Consider the following 21215-nt stretch of genomic DNA (forward strand, 5'->3'; position numbering starts at 1 on the left):
TGCTTTTAGTATAAATACAGAATTTGTTAATATTTTGTTCTTTTTCTACTGAACTTAACACCCTTCCCAGTCTGCTGAAATGCCTTACTGAATGTGTAAGTATGCCCACCACTTTATAAGCAGTAATACAGGGCTTTCTTGCCATTATTATTCTGTATACACACCCTGCCTGTGTTAGCATCGTAAGTGAAGAGCACACACAAAATCAAATGATCACACTCGGGCATCTTTACAGCTTTCCCGTCGTATGGAGTCTGCCAGGATTGCTTCAGTCTACTGTGTTGCTTGAAGACATCTGTCATTTTCTTGGACTGATTTCTTGGATCACCCTGGCTAAATGTCTCCTAAAGGTATATTTTGCGAGGGAACGTATTTGTGGTACATTTTTCACGCTATGTTCCTCATTTTGAGACTTGGGGTTTTTTTTTAATCATCCTTTAACCTTTACAACTCCCACACGCACTCTCGTTTTATATACACTTGCAAATTTCCCCGCGGGAGCACGTAGTGCTGCTGTAGCACACCGCGCCCTTACGCGACGTGAAGGAAACAGAGCCCTGTGTTTTCCCCTGCTGCCGTCACTGGTAATGCCACATCCCTGGCGACTCAGGGAGCCTGCGAGAGGAGCCAAGGCCTCTGAGAAACGTCCCTCTGAAGCAGGCCCTCACTGCTTATTCAGGCATTCGGTCTTTTAGAGCAACGGCTCAAAAATCAAGCACAAATTATCCAAAGTGTGCTCAGGTCGGCAGGCACACAAGGTACTCAAGTGGTCCCGCTTTCGGGAGGCCGCAAGTGCCCCAGTGGAGCAGCGCAGCGTGGCCTGCCTGGGCTGCAGCCCGTCTCTCCTGCAGGCCAGGCGCCAGCGGCTCCCAGGCCGGCAGTGTTTGATTGTTTCGGCACGAGGAGGCGAAAACCAGAACGTCGCAGGGGATGAAATGGGGCTTAAATGCCAGAGAGGCCGGACAGCAGTAACTGCCTAACTGGAGGCGCCTCACCTGCGCCCTTCCTTGACAGAAATACCTAAATTTTAACGGCTGGAGCCCTACAGTTGAGGCTCTCCCACAAATGAAAAAACGGGTGCACAACAGCACCGTCGCCTCAGGGCACGCAGCGCTCCGCTGCCGCCGCCGCCCGACGCAGCTGCGGAAAGGCCGTAGCGGCCGCCAACGGCGGCGGGAAACCCCGCGCAGCGGGGCGGGGCGGGGCGTGCCGCCGGAGAGGGGCGGGGCGTGCCGTGCCGCCGCCGCCGGAGCCGAGCCTCCTCCCCCCGCGCTGCGAGCGGCGCCCGGGCTGCCACATCGGCACCGCCGCGCCGCCCCGAGAGGCGCTCCCGGGAGCAGAGCACCGCGCCGCGACCGCAGCCGGAGCCCAGCGCGCCGGGACATGGAGCCCCGCTGCCGCGGTTGCTGCCGCCGCCACTGCCGCCCCCCGGGACTCGCGCTCCGCCAGGGCCGCTGCTGCTGCGACCGCCGGGACAGCCGGCGCGGAGCCGCCGCCGCCTAACGCCGCTGCGCCGCGGGGAGGGAGCGGAGCGGAGCGCCGCCGCCGCCGGGGCCCCTCCGCCCGCCGAGCGAAGCGCGGCCGCCGCCTTCCCGCCCCGCCGCCGCCGCGGCCCCGCCGCCGGGAGCCGGGCCATGGCGGGGCGATGAGGCAGCGGCGGCCGCTGCGCGCAGGCTGCTCGGGGAGGCGCGGAGCGAGGGGGCCGGGCGGATGTGGGGCGCGGGGGCCGCGGCGCTGCAGCTGCTCGCCCGGGCCGTGAGGCAGGCGGCGGCGCAGGGCGCCCGGCAGGACGTGGGCCGCTGGCTGTCCCGGGCCGCCGGCGCGGCGGCGGGCGGCGGCGGCGGCGGGGACGGCGGCGGCGGCGGCCTGGAGGCGGCGGGGGCCGGCGGGCTGCTGCTGGGGCCCTACGCGGAGGCGGGCGCGCTGCCGCCGGCCGGGCTGCTGCTGTGCCCGCTGCCCGAGGCGGGCGGCGGGGCCGCGCTGGCCGAGGCCCGCGGCTGGCGCTGCCCCTGCTGCCCGCCCGGCACCTGCTGGTGCAAGAGCTGCCTGAGCGTGTGCGCCCTGGCGGCGCTGTGCTTCGCCTCGCTGGCGCTGGTGCGCCAGTACCTGCGGGACCTGCTGCTGTGGGCCGAGAGCCTGGACAGCCTGGCCGGCGTGCTGCTCTTCGCCGTGGGCTTCATCGTGGTCTCCTTCCCCTGCGGCTGGGGCTACATCCTGCTCAACGTGGCCGCCGGCTACCTCTACGGCTTCGTGCTGGGCATGGGGCTGATGGTGCTGGGCGTCCTGGCGGGCACCCTCGTGGCCCACGTGGCCTGCCGGCGGCTGCTGGCCCGCTGGGCGCTGGCGAGGATCCAGGGCAGCGAGAAGCTCAGCGCCGTGGTCCGCGTCGTCGAGGGCGGCAGCGGGCTCAAGGTGGTGGCCCTGGCGCGGCTGACGCCCATCCCCTTCGGGCTGCAGAACGCCGTCTTCGCGGTGAGTGCGCCCGGCTGCCGGGGCCCTGCGCTCCGGGTGGCTTTTCAAAACCTCGTCGCGCGGGCCGGGCAACGGGGTCCTCCCGCTGCGCCGGGCCCTGAGCTGCCCCCTTGGAGCTGCAGTGGAGGAGGAAGCCCAGGCAGAAGGATGGCTTGTAAAATAGTGACCTGTGCAGTGAGGCGGCCCCCTCCCATGGGGAAATCTAGATTTTGTTCCCCTTAAAAAAAAAGAGGGGGGAGAATAACTAAAGCAACTGCACCAGCTGCTTTTGGTGGTGACCCTCTGTGCGTCACGAGGGAAGGAAGGAAGGAAGGCTCTCGAGGTGCCCCGTTCATTGGCACTGCGTTAGGAATCCTGACCGCTTTCGGGACTGTAGCGTTAGAAAGACGCATCGAGATGCCGTGCAGCAAACTTGCTCTGCAGGAGAATTTCAAGGGGTTTAAAATACCTGCGTTTTTAAAGTGGTTCGAGCAGGAGAGAAAGTTAAGCGAGCCTGCCAGATCTCTCTGAATGTCTTAATAACATTGTAAAGAAAGAAGTGGACGGATTAAAATTCTTTCTCTGGTCTGTGGATGTACATAGCAATGCATCCAGCAAAACTGTAAGTGGTGTTAAGTTCATGTACGTGAAAGAGGGAAAATATTTTGAGAAGAGCAGGAAAGTACAAGCTCACAGCTGAAGAGGGACTCAGTAGACTGGAGGGGTACTGAAAATTAGTTTAAACCTAAGTTTGGAAAAGCATTGGACTTGCTTTTCTTTCCTACTTTTAAGTTAGTACATATTTTAAAAATTTATTGTTTACAATTTATAATCTTATAATTAATCCCTGATCATTTTAAAGAAAAAAGTAAAGAAGAACACAAAGTATGCTTTTTTTGAGTTCATGCTGATCATTAGGTTAGTTTCAAACCCTCTGCTCTTCCTGAAGGCCTTATCTAAAGAATCTGTTTTTGGCTGTGTATTATGCCTCAGTTAGCTGTGCAAATGTGCAGAAATCCTTACAAAGCACACCAGCTTGCAAAATGTTTTTAATGTCTAATAGTAACTCATATATGTTTTAACATAAGAGATCACACAAACAAGGGTTGTGGTCTGCTACTTTCTTGTTAGAAACTTGCCTTCCTCCATCTGCGGTCCTGATTCTGAGTATTTTTGAAGCACTTGCTTAATTTTGACAGTTTCATCTGGTTGAAAATGAGGAGGGCAACAAATTCTGAATTTGTTGCTTAAGAAAAACTCGATGTAGCTCATTCACACAGGGTTTTTAAGGTTTCGCACACACATTGACTTCAAATTGTAGCACAGTTTAAAATTGCTGTGTGTAAAACTTTTATTTCAGATGTGTGGTGTGCTTTGGCATTAGTCTCAAGAGTGGCAATGTGTGTCCATAAAAGGTGTAGCAACTTAAGGGATATTATCATTTCTTTTTAAGTAGATCCTTTAACCATTTGTGTGTTAGGAATGGAGGAACCTTAGCTGTTTTATTTATTTATTTATATTGCTGAAGGTTTGAGGAAGCTCAGATTTGTAAGGCGAGTGCGGTGAGAGGGGAGGGAGCAGGCCGTGGTGTCTGCGAATCCCTCCAGAATCAAAGTGGCAGGTTCTGGTTTAACAGAAGACACTTCTACTACAACGTGACCCTTTTAAAGCGGGGAGAGCTGTTGTGCTTGGGTTATCTGCGGCTTGTTGGTGTCACTTGAAGCCATCAGCAAATTTTCTAGAGCAATATTGGGTCTGGTATGCAGCCAACCTGAGAATTACCAAGTTAAAACATTTTCCTTCATTTTCCTTTCCCTAAGTATTCTGCTGTGCCCACTGGGAAAAACGATTCAGCAGAGTATTCAGGCCTGTGTAACATTAAAATAATGCTATAATCAGTGGTTTATATTCTATAAATACTGCAAACTAAGTAATTTTCTTCCCAAGTGAAAGGTTTCAGTATAAAAATAACATATATGAAAATGAGATGAAACCAGATTACTGAGTATGCTAAATAACTTGGATGTTGCCTCCTAGAATTAGTTTTGGGAAATGTGTTTATTATTCCTGACTTATTACTGTAACAGCATAGTTAGATAAAACAGTGTGTTCAATTTTTAATCAACAATATTTGGTATGAACTACTATGTTACAGAAAAACTCAAAATGTTTCATGCAAATCTGGGAATTTAAAGCTGTTTCTCACTGTGAGTTAAGTTTAAGCGACGTATAGAATACTAAATTCTACTCACACAGACTGAGCTATGATTTCTTTGAAATCTGACTGAACTGAAAACTTATATTTTAAATCTCCTAAGTAAAACACTAAGGGGGTTTTGGGTGTTGTAATCATTCATATACTCCCTTTACTAGCATCTTACAGGATGAATTGCAAAAGGACTGTTTTTAATTGTATGGGAAAGAACAGTGAACTCAAGTCTTTCAAAAAGCTACACGTCTTTAATTTTCCAGAAGGCCGGCCTTTGCTTGTTTGCTCTATGAGTATTTATGCTTATAACTAAACTGGAGATACTGAGCATGCCTAAATGAGAGGGACAGGAGGAGGTGACGCATGAAGTCCAGGGCCAAGGCATGGCCTTGAGGCAAGAGGGAAATCACAGCATCTGCAGAGGCTGGGATTAGTGGGGTTTCTACAAGTTGCACGGTCTGCTCTTGCACTGAGGATTTTGGTGAGGTTAAATTGCACGGAAATACAGAGATGGGGGAAAAGGGCTTCCTAGCAGTTGGCTGGTGATCATAGTTTTCTGAAACAGGGTAAGAAGAAAATTGACAAGAATTCTTAGTTTCTCACTGGCCAGACACTAACATCTTGCTTCTTAAGATCAATCCGCTGCTCTTTGGGAAAGCACTGAGCATTAGGAGCAGCAGGGTAATGCTGTTACCTGCTTTTCTGGAAAGCCTAGGAACTTGTAAAATGAAAACATGTTCGTGTTTCTCTTTGAGTGGGTTTAAGTGTAGTCGTCGTTCCTGTAATGTGCTACGTGGGTAGCCAGGACTGGTAGCTGGGATGCTGTGGTGGCTCTCACTGAAGTGTTTCCCCATGCACAGCCCTCTCCCTCTTGCAGCTCTGAACATTTTGAAGGTAGGGCTGTAAGGAGGCATGGTATGCAAGCTTTGGCCTCCTTCCAGCTACTGGGTCCCTGGAGCTAGATTTGTGGAAACTGATTATTTCTAGTGCCTGGTTTAGCTTAGCTCAGAATTTGTATTTCTTGTATTTCTTCTTTTCCCCTCTTTGAGAGGGATATATTGTATAGAAATCTAATTTGACTAAAAATCTAAGTGTTCCAGTGTACCTCTCCGGTTCCAGAAATGCACACAGCAAAATCAGAGTTCAAAAAACATTATCTCCTTCAGAGGAATGTGCAGGCTGCTTACTGTGCTTGTTGAAAAGTTACTGGCTTTTTTGTTTTGTTTTGTTTTCATTCTGTATCTTTTTTTTTCCTCTGGGAAAGCAAGGGCTATCAGAATTGTCCTTTGCTCTCAGTAGCTAAGCCTACCTGATCTGAAACATGCGACTTTGTAGGTTCAGGGGAGAGAGATCTGTTCCAATCCCCAAAGGCATTTGACCCCCTCACAGTACCCTGACACAAACATTTATTCTTTGACAGAAATGAACAAAGGTGTCAGCTGCAAAGAATCCGCAAAGGCTGGATCAGGCAAAGCCTCTCCAAGGCTTAGTCGGAGAGTTTCTGGCTAATGCTTCTGCTACCAGAGAGGTTAGGTAGTCCTTAATTTTATTTTAGTGTGTAGTTCGGTCTGGTCAGTAACAGCATTGCATCTATCCTTTCTTTGGGATTTCATTCTTAACGTTTGCTTGCTTGAGCTTCCCTTAGAAACAGAGTCCTGGTAGAAAATTTCCCCAGTTTGGCAGAGTTCTAGAGCAGGTCAAGTTTTATAGAAGAAAGATGTCGTCCACTGCAAGATGTATTGAAAATTTCTCGGGTTTCTTAGGTGGGTCTTGGCCACCAGTGTTGCGTTACATACCTGCTGTCTGCTTCCTGTGCCTGCTGGAGGAAGGGCTGCCACTGCAGATCTAAACCCTGCAAACCAGGGGTTAAAGGGATATTGTCTACATGTTTTTTCTTCCTCTCTTATTAGCTGTCATTTTAATGGAATGCACAAGTCGCGGTGCAGTGTGTCTGTTGGCAGCCTCTCCTTCGTTTGGAAACGGTCCCTCTCATGGCCCAAAATGTCCAGTTGCTTCAGGATAGATCCAGACATACAGACATGTTCCGCTGCCACTGAAGTGTTCTTAATACATATTCAGGACTGAAAGAGGTGCCCAGGAGTGTTAAAACAATCTTTGGGAAGTTTTCCAGCTCCATTAGATTTAATGGCAGTGTCCTACTTAGCAGTTCTTGCCTCAGCGTTAGTATTTCACAGACTTTTAATAGCAGCCCCTTCATTCCCTTGGCAATAAGGGAAGTTTCTATTGTACATTCTTATTACATGGCCCAGATTACTGTAATATTAAGAAAAGAAAAAGTCTTTTGAAAGCATCTGTCAAATATGAAATCTGACATAATTACATAGTGCTTTTTCATTAGAAATCTAAATTAAACTTCCATAGAGAGGAAATGTATTATTTGTGTTGCTGGCATATATTTAAGTCTATAGGAACTGTAATTTGCAGTGTGAAGTTTGGAATTGGCTGATTGGATCTTATTCCAGTGAGTTACTCTTAATCTTTATGTTCCACTGCAGTCTCCTCCTTCTTTGCCCTTCCTTGCCCCAGAAAACTTTCCACTGGTGGTCTGTGCTTAGAGCTCTGAGAATTCAGCGTTGTGACTTTCATAGGAACCAGCATTTATTTTAAGGACAGCATGATGAAATAAGTAACTTTGCTGCTTTTCTCTCGTCTTTGACATTGTACAAAACTGTCAAGGTCAATAATTTCATGTAGACTTCTAGGTTTAGGGGCTGTTCTTAATTAGAACTGGTTTTGTTATTATGTGATCAACTGAATTGTCTGGAAGAATTCCTTAGACTGCTTATTTCAAAAACTCCTTTTTTAGGCTTATGTTATTTTTAACTCTGTTTCCTTCTGTTTTCATTTTCTTGCATAAATATCATTTGGACTGGGGGCTCTTACATTTAATGTTTCTCAATAGCTGCTGATATTAATTTAGCTAATGCTGTGTAGCTTGTTCCCATATAAACTGTCTGCACAGTATTTAGAGTGACTTGGAACAGAAGTTTCTCAGCAAAGAAAAGAAACTCTCTTTAAGTATTATTCATGTTTTTTTTCCCCGCAGATCCTGACAAAAACTATGGCTATGTGTACTAACTTGTATTTTGTTCACTAATTAAAGCATGATATAAAATATCTTTGGCAGAGGATCTTAATGAGCTATATATAATTCCCTATGTGGAGGCAGATTGTATCTGCCATTCTGTTTATCTAGATCTTATTTGACACAGTAACATTTTGAACAGATTACCTCTTTATTAGTTTTCATAGATGTAAAATGCAAAGAAAATAGATGATAAATACCAAATTTTACCTTAGACCTTCCTATCTGATAATGTAATTTATTCCTGAGAGCAAAAGCATAAATTGTAGGGCTCTATTCACCATGAAGAAATAAACATCTTAACAAACAGTATGATTGCATCCTTAGTTAATGACTTTGCATAGAGATGTTGTGTAATGTAAGGTGAAATAAAATAAAGCCCAGTAATTTTAAAATGACCAGATGAAAACTAGCCAAATAACATTTTATTGTATTACCTTAGATTCACTAGCAGTGGAAAAGTTTAACTGAAGAAATAAAAGTAATTCTTTTCATTTTTTTGCATGGACGGTTGTGAGAGAGAGAGAGAGTCATTAGTTATGCATGTTGTATTGAAACCGTGCACGGTTGTTTCTTACGTTTTCTTTTTGTTTAGATTACAGATTTGTCGCTACCCAACTACCTGATGGCATCTTCAGTTGGGCTGCTTCCTACTCAGCTCCTGAACTCATACTTGGGCACTACCTTGCGTACCATGGAGGATGTGATTGCAGAGCAAAGTGTTAGTGGATATTTTATATTCAGTTTACAGGTAAATTAAAATCATTGCTTTCATAGACTTTGTAAACATTGATGTCAGTCACCTTAGGACTGTTTTGGTAAGCATTTACTCTTGGAAATGTTGTCTACCTCTTCTGTTTGAGCGTATTTCTTTATCCCTCTAATTTCTTACTGATCTGCTGTGCCAGTGGGATTTGAGACAGGATTTTGCTTTTGGAGCGAAGCAGGCAAGCCTCTTTCCTGTAGCATTGTCTCAGTCATTGAATTTTTTCTTTGGAAATTACATCCCGGTAGGAATATGCATAAGATATAGAGAGATCTGGCACTGCTGGTTTGTCTTTCAGATTGCACAGCCTCCAGTGTAAAAGAGGTGGGCTCAGAGGTTGTCACGGGGGGAACACACGTGTCTCAGTATTAATGCTTTCTGGCTGCTCTCTGTTTGATATAAAAACTCCCTAGTCTGAGGCAGCCGACCTCCCACAGACTGAGAGCCAAGCAGATATGGCATATGGTGCTTAAAAAGTAGCAATTTAAGTGTTTGATCTGTATCTTTGTTATATTTTCAGTATATTGTGTTAAACAGAGCTGACATTTCTCTTTCACAGACTTAAAGACTACTAGATATTCAGCAAAATGGGTTTCCAGTGTATTTTTGTGTTTTGGTTTTGTTCTAATAGAAAAGTTTAATTCTCTCATACCTCTTGTGATACAAGACAGAGGTTATTTAGTGTTCTCTGTTTTCTTTTTCTGCCACAGTTCTGTCTTGTCAAGTTTTCCTCTCTTGCACTCTGTGGTCGTCTCCAGCTGAATTTTAGACTTGTCGAACCATCTCTACATAAGTCCGTGCACTACCAACAGCAAAGTAGCATGCTTAGACCCGAAGTCTGTGCAGTGTTCACTATTAGCGTTGAATACTCCCATTTTTGCATGGATCTTTTGTATGAAAGGTGCTGTAGAAATACCATTCTACTAATGGCTAAATCGAAATATCCTAATTTTGCAATTCAGTAAATCCATGAGAAGTATATGGTACCTATTCAAGGGCTTAGCTGATGAAATAATTTTTCTTTAAATCTCAGAGGAAAGCTTTAACTCAGACCGTAGTAAGCATTGAGGTCATGGGTATATCAGAACCAGGTTGTATACTAAAACCTCATCTGACAGTGCTAGCACTTTCAGATTGTGTTTGACCAGCGGTTACCATGGTTTGCAGATTTTTCAGTTGGTATTGCAGTCATTGATCTTCCTCAGTTTTTATGACCAAAACCTGATATTTAACAATGCTAAGATACAAACCTACTGCAGGACCAGTTTAACATTCCACCCCCTTCCTCTCCCCCTGCACCCCCTTGCACTTAAATGGAACATATAATTTGTAGCATTGATAGAATAGATCACTAAAAATATTAAAAATGCTTTGGGAATGTGGGATAAATAATTTGATAAACAAAAATGAAAATAAAAACTTATTTGATCAACTATCACTTTAGTCATGAAACCTCATTTATGGGGTAGTTTTCAGAAGTGTTTTCCTTTTTTCCTATTAAAATCTGTTTAAAAGTACGTTGAGTCTCCTTTGTGTATATATAGGATGCCAGCATAGCATAGTTGTAACTCAAGTAAGTGCTAGCTGGAGACGCTCAGTGTTTGGATAGGAGCGCTTACCTCCTTGAGAGCAGTTTTTAGGAGCTGACTAAGTCTAGGGCAATCTGTTAATAAAGGAATTACTTGTTCTCCCACTTTTTTTCAGACAGTGCTTTGCCTGGCTGGGTGGCTTTGATGGGTTTCAATTTAGTAAATAGCTTTAAAAACCCTTAGTGTTTCTTTGAATGTATCCAAAATAACAAATGTTATTTGATTTAGCTTTGTTCATAGCTGTCTGTGTATATATGTTTTAAACTTTTTGGCTAGGGAACTGAAGGCTGCTGGCAGTAATATTTCTAGAAACAGTCAAATTTGACTATTTGGGTAAGCTTTTATAATAGGATTTTCCCCATATATTCAGAATTTGTTGTCCATAGTCTATTTTTGACTCCTACATTGGCTAGCTTTTGAAACATATAACTGGAATTAGTGAGCAGTTGCTCATGAATAATATGGAGTAGACTTTTTTTTTAAAGAAATGCTTATAATGGTCTTAAAGAATGAGTTTGGGATAATTGTAAACTCTTTATTTGATAAGTTTATCAAATGTAAGTATGCTGCTTGCTTAATAGGGAACAATTATTGCCTTATTTTCTGGCAGTGGGGTTAAACCCAGTATTTTGTCAGGCCAAATCAGAGTTTCTAGATGTATGTTAAATACTTATGCATTCAATGCATTTTTGGATCAGTATTTCTGTAGCAGTAGAATAGCCCACTGTCTGCAAGAAAAGCCCTACTGTATAAAACATTAGAAAATACTAACAAAGATCTGCTTCTGCCAAGTTATAAATTGGGTACCTCAACTTTCGAGCAATAAGGAGTTTTCACACATGCCACCTGCAAAGGGGAAAAAAAAAAAAAAGAAAGAAGTTTTAGGGCTAAAAGCACCCTGGGAGCCTCAGCAGGAGCACAGTCACTAGATTGAAGTGAATTTCGCTCTGTGCTCCTTAGACTACATCTAGAATACCACATCCAGTTTTGGGCCCCCAAAGTAAGAAGGATGTTGATGAACTGAATTGAGTTTAGCGGAGGTGGTTGGGACTGGAGCGCTTGCCCCATGAAAAGAGGCAGAAGGACCAGGCTTTGTCAGCCTGGAAAAGGGACAGTTTTGGAGAGGCCTTTTACAGCAGCCCCCCAACACCTACAGGAGGTCACTGAGAAGTTGGAGCCAGGGTCTTTATGGAAGTGCACAGGGAAGATCAATAGACAATGGTCATGAATTGGATTGGGAGAGATTCCACCTGGATATCGGGAAAATATACTTCACCACAAGGACAGTTGGGTGTTGGAACGGGTTGCCCAAGGAGGCTGTGCCACTCCATCCTTGGAGATTTCCAAGATCTGACTGGATAAAGCCCCGAGCAGCCTGGCCTGATCTTGCAGCCAACCCTGCTTGGAGCAGTGGGTTGGGCTGGCGACCTCCTCAGATCTTTTCCAACCTGAAATACCCTGACACATGTTTTAGGTGATGGTCCTTAATGTTAGAGAAAACACAGCCCTCTCAATTAATAGTTAAGTTCAGGTTTTGACTTGGGAGCTCTATGTTCTGTTGTGAAGAAGATACTGTGTGGTTTTTTTTGTTTGTTTAAGGAAGTTACAGGTTCCAGCTACTGCATAAAACATTTTTTTAAAATGCAGAAGAATTTACTTCTTTCTTGTAAAGAGACTCTCGTTATGACACAGCTTGATTATATTTGAAGTTATTTTTTTTTCTTAAGGAGGATCTCTGCTGAAAACCATAACTGGTGTTTCATTGAGACCAAAGACTGCCTCTGCGGAGTACAGTGCATGCTAATACCATAGAATGAGTAATTTCTAAGCAAAAATTGTACAGGTTTACTCCTGGTCATCTTTTTTTGGTGAAGTTCAGAAAATCTAAGTAATAAAATTCAGAGCAAAAGTCCTGGATTCAAATTCTAGTTTTAGATAGTATTGCCTCCTTAAAATAAAGAACAACCCTCCTGCCCCTCCCCACACTCCCCCCCCCCCCCCAGCAAACACCCCAATATCAAGTACTTCCCATGCACACTCCTGTAAGTTGCTCAGACTTCGATTCTGTCATATTTTCTCTTGACATCTCGGGACCACCCGAGATATTCCACACAGAAGGGGCAAGGACAAGTAGTTTTGTTTTCTCTGCATCATCCCTTTTATCTGCTGTTTTGCAGATTGTAGATATCCGCTTGCTATTTAGAAAACAGCTCTTTTGATTTCTAGCAGTACTTGCCATTTCTTTATGGAGACACTTTTGCCAAGAGATGAACTGAAGAGATTACTTTCTAACAAGTATGTGAAAGATGGTAATGGAAAGAAGGAACCTATATTTGCAGTTTATACTAATACTTAAGTTCTGTCTGATGTCTGCTCTTAGGCATATTAGTAGCAACATATATTGATCTAGAGTCACTCACTGGTTAAGTTCATCTCCCTTTTAATGTTTTGCCTCTGAAACTTGAGTCAGTGGACGTCTTCCTGAATCTTTGCACTGATGACTTTTATGTTTTGTTCAGAACAGTTGCTTTCTATTCATGCTTATAGTCTGTATATCCAACAACGCTCTTTGTTTTATTGCAGATTGTCATAAGCATAGGACTCATGTTTTATGTTGTTCACCGAGCTCAAGTGGAACTGAATGCAGCTATTGTAGCGTGTGAAATGGAAATGAAGACGTCCCTTGTTAAAGGCAGTCAACCAAGCATCAGTGGTTCAACCACATCATGCAACAAGAGGACAGTAGCATTTTCTGGGGGAGGGATCAATATTGTGTGATTTCAAGTATTAATAAAGTAAGGTTTTGTGAACCTAAGCTATTGCCTAGAAATGTCTATGGACAATTAAACTAGATTAAAAAAACCCAGCCCCCATACCCCCCATGGCTACAGGTTGTACTGTGGCACAGAGCAGCTGACCAGCTCTTCATTTGCACAAGGGGTGACTTATAGCAAGAACTGTAAGATGGCAAAGTAACTTAAGGCGTAAATGTATATTTGGCTGCACCTTTGGTCATTTATTATGCCTGTCATGGCCTGTAGTCTGCACTTTAGTTTTTGTTTGCTCCTATAAACTGAGAAATGCTTCTATAAACTGAGAAAAGTAGCACAGAGGTAAATATTTTTCTGCTTAGCAGTATTTATAAGGCTGAATAATTATATGTGGTAGAACTTTATTACTGATAAAGATGAATGAGAAAGTATGCAATTCAATGTATGTTATTCTTGGATGTGCTTTGCTTTGGAGTTACTTCCAGAAATCTAGTGTATTATTTGCTGATTATGGGGCCATTAGGCTTTGTTTTCATCTTTGATTTTAAAAAAAAAGGGGGGAGGCGGGGAGAGAACCCTATATAAAGTTTTGGTTGAATGTATTTTTGTAAGTCATTAAAAATGTTGCAGAGCCATGCATATGTATTCACACAAGCTTAAATCCTACATTGTGGGACTGAAGTGCTCTTAAATAACATTTTACGTTACACTGTGTAATATGCAAAGTAAAAGGGAAAATATAGAAGTTATAATAGATTGCAGTGACCAGCACTACTTGAAGGCGACTTTGTGAATTAGCTGTTGTATTGGTTTTACCACCTTGGAGATTGTAACAAAGGGCTGTTCCATGTTAATCCTATTTATAAATATTTTCTAATTGTTAAAAGGACGGAGTTGCGTGTATTAAGAATTTTCCAGAATAGGGAGCTAAATCTCTCCTTCAAACCAAATTGATGGGATATTAGCAGTACTAGTCTTACATGAAGGTGGCCTTTATTTTATCAGTGAATTCCCTCTTCCCTTTAAAAATCTTTAGAAATTAATTTCAGTTTGTGTGTTGTTTTCTAAAAGTTTTACATTTTTGAAAGATGCAATCTATTATAAATTTCACCAGAGTGAAGAAATGAAAACTAGAGGTTCTCCTGGAAAAATAAATAATCCAATAATGGAGAAGGGCAGTAACGTCTTTGAGACTCAGGAATTCTGACTCCATTTTTGCAAGACAACACTGTATTGGATAATGCTCCTTTTATGCATGCTGTGGACTGTTCTTCACAGCATTTGAATAGACTGGATAAACTGATAGCAATTGTGTGCGTGTGTGAGAGAGAGAGTGTGTTTGTGTGGATAAAAAGAAAAAAATAATTGCAATGCCTGAATCTGAAGTCTTGTACATGTGAATTTCGTGTAGATATACATCCCGGTGTTCAATTGCTCAAACACACACGAGTCATCTGGTACAAAAAATAATGTAATGTATTGCTTACTTTGTAGTTACTTTGTTACAAGTTTTTAAGGATGTTTTCAGTCTTCAATTTTTGTGTTATTTTCTAACAGAGTATGACTGTGCCTCCCTTTTGTAAGGCTGTTTGTAGGATCCAAGCATTTTTTGTCTTCTTGAGAACAGAAGGCCTTCAAGGAAGCTGGGAAGCAGAGATCTGATAGCTTTTAACAGTCTTACTGGGGAGGGGGGAGATGCACGGTATTTGAATAACTTGACATCTAAACAGTCCTTGGTAGTAGAAGTTCAATTTTGTTCTTTAAATATATATCCTTTGCAGACCTCAGTTCTTGGGTCTTGTGACGTCAGGGACTAAACTAGTTAGATGAAACCATGAAGTTCAGATTGTCTCAAGAAAAAAAAAAGAGCGAGGCAATCTGTACTCACCTGGAAGTGTTCATTTACACATCTCTGCCTCTGATAGCTCCTGTATGAAAACAAGAGAGCCATGTAACTTTTTGATGGCGTTATTTGTCATCAGAGTATTATTGAGCCCTTTAATAACTAAACTTTTTTTATTTATTTCTTGGAAAGACTAGTCCTTGAATAAATGAACAGATCTGAACTTTGTTCCATCTTGCTAAACCAGTATTAGTGTTTTGAAGAGGATATCTCTTTTTCCTTCCATTTTTAAACTAACTTAAGCTAGTGTTGATTGTTCAAGAACATTTCCCAAATTGTATTTTGAAGTGCTTTTATTTCCATAACATTTTGTAACCAGAGTAACTTCACTATGTGAACACTTTTGTAGTATGGAATTAGTTCTTAAGACTTTTGCATTTTGCTTGATACTTGTAATATTTGTGTACAAGTTAATGGGAAATGTGCTTTAAAAGGAACTTTTCTGTACCATGCCAATCATAATTTTATACAATAAATTCACTTAAATTTCTCTAAGAAATATGTATTAAATTTTCAGGTTGCTACAAAGTGGTATTGGAAAGAAAGTGCAATGGAGTGTCATCTTTATATATGCGCACTTAAAGAAGCAAAGAAATGTGAATCATTTGAGTTTAAGTATTTCAAAGAAAGCTGACTAGGTTGAGGAAGTAACAAGTTAGAATTTCAGAGTGAATTATGTGTCATGTGAGTTACTGACAAGGGAAAGACAGTAAAAGTTATTTTTTTTAGTAATGTTCTTAATTCTGTTAAATACTTTAAAGGTTGGATATTTGTAGATGCCTTTTTGGTTAAGAATAAGCATATTTTGCTTATGAGAAATGTGCTAATGAACCTAAAGAAGACTGCTATTTCTGAATGTAAAGGTAGTAAGAGAAAAGTGAAGTGATTTTTTTGACTTCCTATGTAGCACAACTAAAAAATAGAACAATATGAATCCAGTTTAATAACATGTGGCAAGTCACCTTTTTTTTTTTTTTTTTTTTGGTATTGCCATGCTGGTGAAATTTCTGTGGTTTTTTGTTTGCTTGCTTGCTTGTTTTTATAAAACGTGCTAAATTACAGGTGATATAGAAAAGGGAATCTCTCTCAGCTTCTTGGCACCAGAAGTTCTACTTCTTTCTTCTTGTGGTAAGTGCAACTCTAGCAAATTTATCAAAATCTATTTTTGTGCTAAGTAGCTGGGAGGAAAATCTTTTTTTGTCCAAGAGCTTTACCTATTATAATCTTTTTTACAGATTTAGCATAATAATTCTCAACCAGCATTGCAAAGGTCAAATCTGAAGAATAGAAAGCTGTTTATATATATATATATATATATAAAAAACACATATGTATGTATGTGTGTGTATATATAGTGGCTAGTATTGCATATCTGTTTCTTTGCGTTCATTTTCAGTGTTTTATTTGAGGCTTGTATGACTTGGGTTTTGCTGGACCAGGGTTCCTGGGAGTAATCAGTGGCCTTGCCAATAATCTAGGATATGGCACCCAACATGAAATACTGTAAATGTATTTCACTCTAAGGTTATTCTTAATGACTGTAGCTAAATAGCTAAAGGAGCTCTGTGACAAACTTTCTCAATATAATAGATTAAAAAATGGTGGCAGTCCTAGCTACGTAATAGGAAGATGGTTTGGACAGGAGGGAATAGGAAATGCAGTGCAGAGTGGAAGTTGATACAAATTCTGCCATTGCTGGAAAATTGTGTAGTTGCTGTGGAAAGCAACTCTTCCCTGTCTCATCTTGAGTTCCACCGAACTGGTGAAGTGCTTGGCAGCACAGGACAGGTAAGTCTCATACACATCCTCTCTTCATGGATATTAGTATTTGTCTTGCACTGTTTTGCTGTAATGATTTTTTTTTTGATATTATTTATATTAATTTGTTAGTGATAAGCAGCAAGAAATACCAAGTCCAGAGTGTCAATCCTTCTGTTCCTTTCCACCTGTAGTACGTTATCCTTTTGTATTGCTAAATTTAAGACTACATTTTCATGAAGTCTGTGCTCATTTAGGTAACTTAAGTACTTCTTGCTGGCCATGTGACTAATCCCTGATTGGTTGCATCTGGATTCTTTGTTCATTTGAAACATTTTCAGGGCAAGACTAACTATAGCGAGTGTGCAATAGTCTTCTAACTTTCCATTTAATTGTTTAGAACTTTAGATCAATTGTGAGAGACATTAGCAGAATAGATTTATAATGCAGCTTATTTTTTATCTAGCAAAATAGAAGAAAAAGGGTTTGTTCTGTCCTGATACTGGGACATGAATGCTGTGACTTGTCTGTTTGGGAGGCAAGAGCAGGAAGAGAATTTCTGCCAAGATCTAGCACAAGGGGACTTAGACATGAGTCAAGGTAATTAGGTGTCCACTTTGGTAATGAGGATAGGAAATATTTGGTCCTGTATCTTAAGGTCAGAATAGGAAGTCAGTCTCTCTCTCTCTCTCTCTCTCTCTCTCTTTTTTTTTTTTTTTTTTTATGTATAGTCTACAGACCAGCACAATTTGCCGTGAGTGTCTCCTGTGAATTGCCCGCCTTTACTCCTCTCATCTCTCATCTGCAGGAGATCTAGAAAGCTACTAGTCTTTTGAACAGAAGCAAAAGAAATAATAGAGCACAGTGGAGTGGATGCAGTTTGGGGAGACTAAATTGATCTTAGTGTTGCTAGAACTATGAATGCATTTAGAAGTGCTGTTTTCTTCCAGCTTCACCTGCCTTTGACAGTTTTGGCTTCTTTCCAGCCTCAGGCAGCTACGTGGCCTCACCTAGAGGTAGGTCAGCATTTTCTTTTGGGGAGAATTTTGGAATGTTTGGGACCTCTTGAATTCTGAAATAGTCATCTTTGACAAATTTTGATTACATTCCTTGGTTCCAATTTTGCAGTTTAGTTTGTCCCAATGATGGCACAAAATCAGCTGAGGTGCAAGCATGTAGGTGCTAAGTGGTATGTATGCATTTGCATCTGGCCTAAGTAAGGCCTTGCTTCTGTTCAGCAAGATGTGTGAGTTTTGTCTGCTGAATTTAAGGTGTTTCCCTCTGTTCTCAGTGAACTATAACTATTTAAAACTCTTAAAGCTTGTGAGTGGGAGGAAGGAAAGGCCTGTGGTGAGGGACTGTTCTCATGGTAAATTTATGCTCTCTGTCTTAGAAATTGTGTTGCATAAGATCACAAGTATTCTGCATCTAATGTGAGAAATGGTAGGTGGTGAGGGAATAGCCTAATGAATTCTTTGTTACGACCGTGATTTTCATGAGGGAGTAACAGCATTTGCTTTGGTACTAGATGAAGCACCCAGATAGCTGTGGGATATCTTTCTTTTTTTTTTTTTTCTTTTTTTTTTTTTTTTTTTTTTTTTTTCTTTTCTCTTCTCTCCCCTTGGCCACTACTGAAAGTAAGGAAATAGAAATGATTTGAAGTTGCTGATTCTTTTGATTCTTACCTCATTATGACTGTTTCAGATGTCTTTTATAGCTACTGAGAATATTGCCTTGGAAGCAACCAGATGGCCTCTAAGAAAGAGCATCTTGGTGTTTGGAAAGCTGAATACATACTTCTGACTCTGGGACTGGCTTTTATAATCTTGGCTAGCAAAACCAAACAAGGAGTGGTGGATAGTTCTCATCAGAAGGGCAGAGGAACATTTATTGCTGTTTTTTTGATATCTTAAGAAATAGGGATTGCTGAGGAGAAGCCAGAGGTTCCTCTTTCTTTTTCAAACCAGTGTCTGAATGGCTTCCTTTCCTATTCTAAAAAAAAAAAAAAAACAAAAAAAAAAAAAAAACACCTTGCTCTGTTGGGAAATGAATATTGTATGTGTTCTCCTATGGATGTAGCTGAGATAAAGGTTAATGTTCTGTGCTCAGTGAACTATAGTAATCTGTGCTACCCTTACCAACTCCTGTACCAAATGTTCTTCTGCTGAGTTTGCTAGGTTAGGGTATTACAGTGGCCATAAAAGGACCTGTTATTGCAGCTTACCCTGTGAATTGTATCAGATTGTTGATTTCCAGTCATTTTAAAGTTGCACAGAATTTTAGGCTTTCAGAACTGTTGGGTATAGTACCCGTGTGTGTACGTGCAGCATATCCGTAGAAATTTGCAGTTTACAAGCAAAACTGTAGCATTTTGTGGGATGGATGCATCTTGGATTTGGCAAGAGTATAGTTATTTCTGTTTTTTTCAGTACGGTGAGTTGAACTATGTTTCATTGGATGTAGTATACCTCACCAACTGAAAGCAGTACCACATCACCTCAGCTGCTGTGGTTTACCAGATGTTGTACAGTTAGTTTAAACTGCAGTCAAAAAAGACTCGCTTATTGCTGGGCATGCAGCACTGAATAAATCTCTTTCTGTGGCTGGCCTCTTTCAGCTGAGGAATCTCTGTCTTTTTTTCTAGTTACATCAGTCAGTCTAATGAAAGATATTATCTCTCCTTGCAAACTGTTCTTCCTTAGATAATGTGGTTGTAACAGTGCTACTATTTCTTTCAAACAAGCTTTGAGTTAGGGAAATGGCAGGGTCTGAAGGAAGAATTCTGTGAACTCTCCAAACTCCTGACATTTGCATTAGGGGAAAAGAGCCTTGTGGTAATGAGTTTTAAAACTGATTTCATTAAGAAGCAGTTTGAGGCTGGAACTGAAAACTTGAAGGAAGGAGGTGAAAGAAAAGTTGCAATTAGTACAAGACTGTTAATAAATTTACAAGGAATTAAAATGCTGATAACTATAATTGAGAAGGTTACTTTCCACTTCTCAATAAGTTATTCTTAGGACAATGGATTTCAGAACCGAAAAGGATTTAAAGAAGTAAATTAAAACCCAAGTAGAAGAGGAAGTTGCAGAAGAATGTGTTAACAATTTAGTCTCAGAAGGTCTGGAATTGCATTTAAATGCAGAAAATGCAGACTGAAGATTACAAAATCTTAACCTTGAAGCAAGGCAGAAACTTGCTTTAATGAGTGGCAGGTGCATTACTTTGCAAATTTTCTGCTTTCCTTTATTATAGCTACCCTGATAAACAGTAAAAGAAAGATGGCTGTGTGGTTGAAGTATGGATAGATTTGTGTTATGTGGCTTTTATTCTCTTGGGGAAGAGTCTTGGGTTTCTACGTGGTGCAGAAAGACCTGAAATCTCTCTGCACTCCATGCTGACTGCATATTAGCCAGTTCTGTGACACAGAGCTGGTTAATGTATAGCTGTATTGGCGTGGCATGCACCTAAGCTAATAAGATGTACTGATAAGAAATAGGGATTATCAGCTTGGAACTCAAATAAAGGAAAGTTGATTCTGCTTGTGGAACTGCACCTGTATTTTCTGGTAATGGATATCATTAAGAATAATGATCTTTCTAGCGCTTCAGGAATCTTTGATGGGAGCACTACAGGTGCAAAGTGTGATTGTGTTTACCCAAAGAAGAGATGAATTTTCCCCTAAAAACATTTTTCACTTAGTATTTAAGTACTGCTTTATTGTGATCCAAGTTGGGAACTGCTGTCTCAAACAGATGAGACAGTATTAGTCAATTGATGCTCCTGTATCAAGCTGCTGGGTCCAGTTCATAGAATTATAGAATAAGGAAGGTTAGAAGATGACCCCTGGAAGTCATATAGTCCAACCCCTTGCTTCAGACAGCTCCAGTTAGATCAGGTTGCTCAGAGCCGCATCCAGTTGAGTTTTGAACACCTTTGAGGATGGAGGTTCCACAACCTTTCTGGGTGACCTGGTCTAGTCTTTGAACACCCTCAGGCTGAAGAATTTTTCCTTATCTGCTCATTTTCCTGTGTTGCAACTTGTATCCATTTCTTCTCCTCCTATCACTGTGCATTTCCAAGAATAGTCTGGCTTCATCTTCTCTCTGCTCTCCCATGTGCCGCCCCTATCCCCAAAAGCCATTGGACTGGACCAAAGGTTAGGACCGGCTTTGTGGGGTTTTTGATAGCGTGATAGAGCCGCTTCACTAGGCAGACAGCAGAAGTTTAAAAGGTCGTGTTCACACACACAGCTCCCCAAGTCAAAGAGCCGCATGTTTCCTTGGATTTGTTTGTTGCTATGTGGTTGTAATGATGCGCACATGCTTTCCTTATCTGCACTGCAAAACAGAGTTATTTGTGGAAGAAGAAAAGATTGGTGAAGAGACAGGCATCTCCAAATGCTGGCCTGGCTAAGTTACAGCTAGAGAACAAATAAAAATGTGAAAATCCCAAGTGATATCTCAGATTAATCTCTCTATTACTCTGCTGAATACGCATTTTTGCCATTTTATGGAGTAACTCCTTAGACATGTTCCAAAACATTGAATTTTTGGATTGTTGTGTGTAACTTCCTAAATGGAAGGAGCAGTGTTATTTATTATTTGTAATTTTCTTCCCAAATGTTCTTTTAAATTCCACTGAATTTATTAAACTATCTTTTTA

At 41.7% G+C, this 21215-nt stretch overlaps 1 protein-coding gene across 1 annotated transcript; it reads left to right on the forward strand.

The window, feature by feature from the left end:
• Window positions 1-1587: 1587 nt before the first annotated feature.
• TMEM64 (transmembrane protein 64) lies at window positions 1588-15285 on the forward strand. The gene is made up of 3 exons (XM_026099820.2): window positions 1588-2472; window positions 8362-8517; window positions 12705-15285. Exons 1-3 carry the CDS (start codon window positions 1711-1713, stop codon window positions 12897-12899), a joined length of 1113 nt encoding a protein of 370 aa, XP_025955605.2. The 5' UTR covers window positions 1588-1710; the 3' UTR covers window positions 12900-15285.
• The last annotated feature ends 5930 nt before the right edge of the window (window positions 15286-21215 follow it).

Source organism: Dromaius novaehollandiae, chromosome 2 (assembly GCF_036370855.1).
Source record: "Dromaius novaehollandiae isolate bDroNov1 chromosome 2, bDroNov1.hap1, whole genome shotgun sequence".
Classification (NCBI taxonomy): domain Eukaryota; kingdom Metazoa; phylum Chordata; class Aves; order Casuariiformes; family Dromaiidae; genus Dromaius; species Dromaius novaehollandiae.

Bases quoted from the DNA above. Each gene is read 5' to 3' on its own strand.
- TMEM64 (XM_026099820.2), top strand. From the start codon at position 1,711: ATGTGGGGCGCGGGGGCCGCGGCGCTGCAGCTGCTCGCCCGGGCCGTG. The intron at 2,473-8,361 runs GTGAGTGCGCCC...CTTTTTGTTTAG, and splicing joins TGCAGAACGCCGTCTTCGCG to ATTACAGATTTGTCGCTACC. The intron at 8,518-12,704 runs GTAAATTAAAAT...GTTTTATTGCAG, and splicing joins ATTTTATATTCAGTTTACAG to ATTGTCATAAGCATAGGACT.